Source organism: Temnothorax curvispinosus, unplaced genomic scaffold (assembly GCF_003070985.1).
Source record: "Temnothorax curvispinosus isolate PA1 unplaced genomic scaffold, ASM307098v1 QBEX01003269.1, whole genome shotgun sequence".
Lineage (NCBI taxonomy): Eukaryota > Metazoa > Arthropoda > Insecta > Hymenoptera > Formicidae > Temnothorax > Temnothorax curvispinosus.
This window is the reverse complement of record NW_020213049.1, coordinates 409-8,173: the sequence shown is the minus strand read 5'-3', so window position 1 is coordinate 8,173 and position 7,765 is coordinate 409. Positions and strand designations below refer to the sequence as shown.

The following is a 7,765-nucleotide window of genomic DNA, read 5'->3' as shown; positions in this document are numbered from 1 at the left end:
TACACGGTTTGCGAAGTGATTTCCCTGCCTGTAAGTTAACTTGCGTATCTTAATTCTGATGGAAGAGCTCTACGTGACATTTTTAAAACAACCTGGGAAAGATAAGACATAATTATACCATATACTAGTATATACTGACACTAAAACTTTTTAAACCTTTACGTTTCAGATACAAAACGGAAACGACGATTACCTAAAGTGGATCAGCGAGGTGGTGCCACCGCTTGATAAAAGCGCTTAAAATAATTAAGATACATGAGTAAGATTCTCTCAACGATTCGTCGGAAAAATCATTTTACTTCGCTTATATCCTTATGAAGCTATCTTACGTTAGAATAAAAAAGCTATGATTACTTGTAAGTATACAATTAGACACAATCTCTGTAAAGTGTGAGGTTTGCATTGAAAGTTCAAATTCTTCACTTACATTATTAGAACACACTAAGACATGCCAAGTGATATCGATCAATCAGTCTTACGGTGTTATTCGCACATATATTTATATTCTTAAACTCACATTTGTTTATGCAATAAAACGTAAAGATTTAATTTTCAACACAGTATTTTTAAAGTAAAACACATCGAACCTTTCTACATGATAATAAATAAGTCTTACAATAATGATATGTGAATACCTTTTTACTTTTATATAAAACGTTTGCTAATTTATTTGCTATTCTGCTCACAGTTATACTCACATAAAAATAATTCGCATCGTGTAAGCAATTTAAATTTTGATTTTAAACTATTATATTACATGCGTGCAAGGTATCTGGGCTGCACTAGAACTGCCCTAAGGCACAATTTATAATATTTATAATACGTAACGGGAAAGTATATTATAAACGCATTTTTAATTCTCAGTGTTTAATTTATTTGGCGTTTCTTTTGCCGCCATAATTTTCGATGTAGGATAGAAAGACTGTTTTTCTTTTATTTATTAAGCGCTTAGAACGCTTACGCTGCGCTCTTTTCTTTCTCCGCGCGACTCGATTGTCTTGATCTTCAGCTATCGAGTTGAGTCTTTCCCAGTCTTTTCGACCGTTCGACGTGGCCTGCTCCGCTTGCTCCGCTGTATAATGCACATTCGCGGCTCACACTTCTGTGCTAGCGTACTGGCGGTTCTACCGTTTTAAGTTCTACATCTACGTTTGCTAAAGGGTTATACCAGTAAGTACTTAAAACGCTCGTTATTTCTAAAGGAACAAAAATACAATAAAAATAACATTTCTCAAACGGCACGATGTACAGGCGACTTTATTCTTTATGAAATTGATATGAAATACCAGTATGTTGTATGTGAGAGAGAAGGAGCAACGTGCAAAATAAAGATATTTCTTAATTAATTGCAAAAGCTATCTGTTAATTATTCTTGATGGTTGCCATTAATAGTGTAGTAAAGAAGACACGAGCTATGAGGGGAAGAGAAATCGTCCCGGGAGTCGTCACTTCCTGCTACGCCACTGGGTAAAGTAATATTTGTACTATTTTTATAAATAAGGGTAAAATTATTTAATATTATTAATTTCATCTGATTTAACATACGGGGAAAGAGGATTAGATCGAGAACGATGAACTATATATGATGTTAATTATGTAAAAAATTTAAGCGATTCTGCCGGCTGAATTGATCGGGGAATTCGGTCGAAGCCGTCCTATGGAAGGATTATCAGTCGCCCTAAAAACAAGCGTAGTTGTAACACACTTTCTTATTTAAATCTTCTGTTAAAACGTGAATCCTGGAGGATCTCGGAAAGATTCAATTTGCTTGAGACATAAATCGTAATTTCCAACGCGAGTCCTCGAGGCTTACGCTTCCGCGACAAATCTGTTTTCAAATTTTATTTACATACGCGTCATGCAAACCTAAGCACGTGGACATACTCAGTACTGCCTTGCGTTCCGTCTACGTCACCGTTCATCCGGACGAGATCCGGCAAGGTTTACCGGCAAGCCGGTAAACGAATATACGCGACGCGACGCGAGCTTGTCTCGCGACTGTAGAACTGTAGAAGAAAAAGTAAATGCTCTAACGAAGTATGTCAAGTGTGTTAAACATGGCTGATATATCTATTTTAGAATTATGTTGACAAAGAAATTATAAGGGAAAGACAAACTGAAAGATAAAATACTTTATTAATTTCGATTTCGCTTTAATTTACATAACAAAGTATTCTATTTTATTTTATATGTGGCATGCTTTTAAATTTCAACTTTAAATTATACAACTGTATACAGTACACAATACAGTTGCAAAAAAAAGAAAAAAAAAACCAAACATTTTTTATAACTGAATAATTTAATGTTAAAAAAGTTTAATAAATTCGAGCATAGAAAATCAACAACTCGTAAGTTACTGCGATTTCGATTTCGCTTTAATTTACATAACATAAAGTATTCTATTTTATTTTATATGTGACATGCTTTTAAGTTTCAACTTTAAATTATACAACTGTATACATTACACAATACAGTTGTGTCAAAAAAAAAAAAAAACATCTTTTAAAACTGATAATAAATTAATGTTAAAAAAGTTTAATAAATTCGAGCATAGAAAATCAACGACTCGTAAGTTACTGCGAAAGTGACATTATTGTTCGCCCTTGTAGCCAGGATAAATTAGTAGTAATGCAGATGACAGATGATTATTGATCTTAAAGTCAATCTCACTTAAGTTATGTTTGCACAAAGGGCAGAAATGTATGTTAGACTCAAAGGCCCGTTTCAGGCATTTTAGGCAGAAGTTATGTCCACAAGGAGTCGTTACAGGCTTGTACAGGATTCCTTGACAGCAAGCGCACTTGAATCTGCAAAATATAAAATTGTATTGTGTCAAGTGTCAGGTTGATTACTTTAAGTCATTTAAAAAGGACCCAACATTTTCTATAAATAACATTACCTCGCTGAAACGCTATTCAAGAAGGCGGGTTTTCCACCACTCAAAGTCGCCAAACATTCATTCCACAATTCAGTATTTATTTTATCGTTTCTTATTAAATCTTTCAGTTCATTATCCAAATCATAGCCATGTTTAATCTTCTTATATTTCTTAATGTCCACGTCGTTTTCTTCATCCCCGTTAGCAAGTCGTTTCTCAGTCTTAGCTCCGGTCTCATCGAATGTCTTCATCGTTTTCTCGTCTTTGAGATATCCCTTAGGATACAGCATCTTCAAATTAAGACTAGCAATTCTCTTTTTTCCTTCTTTAGTCCACGGTGCAGGAATAGGATCATCTCTCCTTAGTACGTATTTCCATACGCGGAAGCCGGATTCTTGGACTGGGTAGTATCGTACCACTTTATATATACCATCATATCTATGACAAGACCAAGAATTGTTAAAGAAGGAGAATTGTTAGGTTTTATCCGTTATTTATGAAAGTACGAACAATGCAGTCAATGTACCTGTTACCTTCTTCCGGTGCATATTTACTCTTTAACTTATAATTGCGTACGACTCGAATTTCTTTCCCTTTCTTCCAGTCAGAGGCTGTCGCACCCTCCTCGTCATTTACGGGAGCATCACAACTCTTAGCCAATGCTAAATTCATCCTGGTTAACTCCTGGTCCTTGCTTTGCTCCTTGTTGGTTCTTTTGTTACCTGTGTATCCATAAAAAAACACAAACGAATATACCACGTGCATTGAGCAGATATAGAATAATTTTGTGATTAAATTATGGTAAATCGGTAACTTTTTAATTTGATATACCTGACAAATCTCTACCACCCGAGCCACTGTATACAAACTCATCACCAATGTCGTAATCATCCTTATATCCGCCCGAAAAAACGATAGAATACGCACAGTCGTCCTCTCGTCCATGAATGCCGCCTACGGGCGGTCTATGCACTCCTGCTTCCGAAACCTACGCAAACCCATCTCTTTTTTCATATTCATTTGGTAGATTGTCGAGGGATTATGTAAGATTTAGAATTTAGAATTTGCTTTTTACCTGAATTCTAAACTTCCAAGTCGTACCAACGTCCACACCCGGAATTGGTCCGGAATGATGGTGGGGTACCATGTAGCAAATTTCTTGTCTCCGAACATTAGCCATCCCGCCACGGCCGTATTTCTTTTTCCTGCCTTTCAGTTTGTCTCCTACCTATAATCAATAGAATGGTGATGACAATGATAATAAAGATTGCGGCAAAATATTAATAAAGATAGGTACACGTACCTTGACAATTTCATTTTCGTCATTTTTGCAATCAGGACAATACCAATAAGTTTCCTGCGGCACTTCCAGGAGCGGTGGGGTCAGACATTGTAGATGAAACATATTTTCGCATTCATCGCAAATTAGAAGCGACTCCTCATTTTCTTTGCCTGCACAAATATTACAGCCGCACGATCGACATCCCCTGTCAGGCTTGTCCCTGCACTCCTCACAATTAGCGGGAACAGGTCTGCATTTGCCGTTACTCATCATGAACCGTTCGTCTTCTGCAGTTCTCTCTGTTAATAATTTGGGTGCTTCTATCGCGTATATTTCTTCCCTGACTGTCTTTCGAATGCAAAGCTCACTGTCACTGTTTATAAAGAAAAAATTGTTGATACAAATTATTTTTTTTTCTATATTAATATGTACGAGAATTATTGTAGAAAAATTTCTATATCACATTTATTATTTCCCTTGAGGTTACAAATAATCTAATTCTATAATCTTATATAGATTCTAAATTTTGCATTTTATCATTTTGCCTTATATACTAACAGGATAATGATTGGATAATGATTGGCAGAACAAAAACATACTTCTCGTAATGCAATTGCCCAACCAGCTCATACCGTCCTCTTTTCTTCATTATGTCGGCTATCGTGTAGTCATACCACCACCCTGTTATCTTATAATCATCAGTGTTATAATTAATCATGACTTTTTGACCAACAGACAATTCGTCGACTGGTACAGAACGTCGCGCGCGTGGTCGTATATACGCTTCAGATACATTGTCATAAGAATTATCAGACTCCCATAATATTTTATAAAATACTTCATCTCCCTTTTTATAAATATATTTTATAATGGCTTCGAACCATGCACCAGTTCTTTCCTCTTTGCAATCAACAGCATCTCCAATTTTGTAATACAAACTCTCAGCCTTTTCCAATTCTTCCGCGTCTTCCTCTTGTTCGCAATTTTTTTCCTTCTTTGTACTTTCTTCATTGGCAGAAGTTACTTTATTCTCAACATTATCTACCGCTGGTTTTTCTATAAGCAATATAACATGATCAAAACATGCATTGTAATCATAAAGGTGATAGCCATCCTCTAATTCTTTCCCACAATAGATTAATCGTTGCAAGTCCTTTTTAACATGCAGCTGTTTTTCAACCTCATGCTGGAAAACAATAAAACATCATGTATTTCATTACGTGATACTCAGTCGAATCTTATATCTCAGCGAATATTTTTTATTAGAAATATAATCTTACATTATTAAATAGGTATACAAGACTGAACAAAATTTCACTATGACATAAAAATAACTTAAATACCCAGAGTACCAATAACCATTGCTATCAATTATTTTCTATCTTATGAGACATCTTTTCAGCATGTATGTGTCACGTGGTTCGCCACGCAATGTATGCTATCACATCAGTTATCACACCTAGGCTAATACTATGCGACAAAAACTCAATGTAGTAAATTGTTTCGTTACTTTCGTTACAATTTGAAAATTAGAGCACATAAGAATCCAGATTTCTGGCATCTTAAAGACATCTTTATGATGTCTTTTAAACATTAATGCTACCTGCGAAGCCATTGGAAACTATCTCGAGCTTGTTTTGACATTTCTAGATTATGGCTACGCAGGCTGCGCTAGAGTACCACGCGCAGCCATAATCTGGCAATTTCAAAAACAAGCTCGAGATGGTTTTCAATGGCTTCTTACGTGCTCTAATTTTTCAAATTGTAATAAAAGTAACGAAACAATTTACTACATTGAGTTTTTGATCTTTAATCTTTGACCTTTGATCTTTGCGGCAAACCGTCCGTCATGTTGTTAATTGATTGCGCGAAGCTGCATGCACAATGAAAAACACAGGCAACAGGAACAGAATAACATTCCCTGTTCATGTTGCCTGTGTTTTTCATTACGCATCCAGCTTGAGTTGTCATCCAGTTACCATGACAACCACCATGGTATTAGTGGTGCAAATTGTCGTATTCATTTCCAACTTCTTGACCATTCTTGACGAAGTGTACCTACTGTTCTTATGCTACTGTGCTTCTTATGCGTTCTAATTTTCAGATTGTAATAAAAGTAATGAAACAATTTACTACACTGAGTTTTTGTCGCATAGCATTAGCATATGTGACAGCATACATTGGCAAACGTGAAACTATAATACATGATGCACATACATGCTGAAAAGTGTGTCTTGAGATACACACGGATAGATAATAATTGATAACAAAAATGCAATAAAAATATTCAGTGATGAATAATCAGTATAAGTTACTGTTTATGTCATATCTGTAACTCCCCATTATTGTATCTAGCAAATGTGAACCGACAATAAGACTTGCATAATGCTGCAGTGCGATCCATGGCATTCTCGTTTTGCAAATTTACATGCACATAATCGTATACATTTCTTCTTTTTTTCCATAAAATACATACGGCGTTAGAAGGTGACGAGGAAATAGCAGGGGAAACGACATACCTTCACATCCTCCACGGTGATTAGATTGGAAAACGTCACCGAAATTTCTTTCTTCGTGTATGCGTGCCTCACTTTGATAGACGACATGTCCAACGAAGTGAAGTTTTCGTTATTCTGTCCAGGCTGGATGAAAGATGAAGGTGATAACAACTCAGCGACGTCTCGACTGATTCTGATGAACGGTATCGAGAAAGCTAGAACAGGCAGCGGAGGAAGAAGTCAGAAGGATTAAAGCAGACGGGAGGATCGAGCTGGATCGTTTAACAGCGATGTCGGTTGGACCCACTCAGTACACAACAACATACCAGTTCAATATCAGTTGACCGTTACACCGTAATTCGTTGTGTGTCGGTTGCGCCCACCTATACCTAACGTCCTCGACGGTCCCGAGTCCGGACAACTTTGGCGGGAATATCCACGGTAAACGATTGTCCCACCATGATAAGGAACCATGGGAGGGAGGTCTCTCCTCTCATTCGTCGATTTGTAAAATCCATTGTGTCTAACGTATCTCACTTTGTAAAGGTGCCCTCGGCACTCGCCTAAAAGAGGCAACAAGTTTCGGGTGAATAAAACGTTAGGAATAGTAAAATTGTGGTCAGCATTCCGTTAATAAGGAGATAAAATTAATAAGCGAATAATAGAGAGATTAATCGTAGGTATAGATTAGGAAAGAAGCGCTCATATGTTGTACGTAACAGAACGCTCAATTGCGGCTACGTGTTGTATGTTAACGCTTCGACGCGATTAAAGCCTAGAAATTTTTATAATTACATAACGTTTAACGTACACGTTTTACGAGCGTGATTCGTAGTAAAAACAGAGGCGCAGAGAATTACTGCAGGGCGCCGAGATGCTCCCCTCAGCTCTCCATCACTTTGCTATAGTTCGCGATCATGCCGCTCGCGCTCGTGTAATCTACACGCACGCCTCGAATTTGCTTTATCGCACCTTGATTAGACAGTTTTTGATCAATCCATATGTTTCAGGCTAATTGCGACGAAATTTATATCTTACTTATTACTTTTTTTACCAATTTACTTATTATAGCAAAAAAATTATACATATAGACTATTGATGTACATA

The 7,765-nt window shown here is 36.6% G+C and overlaps 1 protein-coding gene and 1 long non-coding RNA gene across 2 annotated transcripts; one reads left to right on the top strand and one right to left on the bottom strand.

Moving 5' to 3' along the window:
• LOC112452341 lies at positions 1-556 on the top strand. Its single transcript, XR_003040488.1, has 2 exons — positions 1-30; positions 170-556. It is a non-coding gene; the product is annotated as an uncharacterized LOC112452341 (long non-coding RNA).
• A 1,598-nt stretch (positions 557-2,154) lies between these two features.
• LOC112452342 (E3 ubiquitin-protein ligase UHRF1-like) lies at positions 2,155-7,184 on the bottom strand. Its single transcript, XM_025012480.1, has 9 exons — positions 6,985-7,184; positions 6,680-6,873; positions 4,760-5,346; positions 4,182-4,533; positions 3,954-4,106; positions 3,710-3,866; positions 3,405-3,600; positions 2,900-3,316; positions 2,155-2,807 (listed from the first exon to the last, which is right to left on the bottom strand). Exons 2-9 carry the CDS (start codon positions 6,764-6,766, stop codon positions 2,591-2,593), a joined length of 2,166 nt encoding a protein of 721 aa, XP_024868248.1. The 5' UTR covers positions 6,767-6,873; positions 6,985-7,184; the 3' UTR covers positions 2,155-2,590.
• Positions 7,185-7,765: the final 581 nt, after the last annotated feature.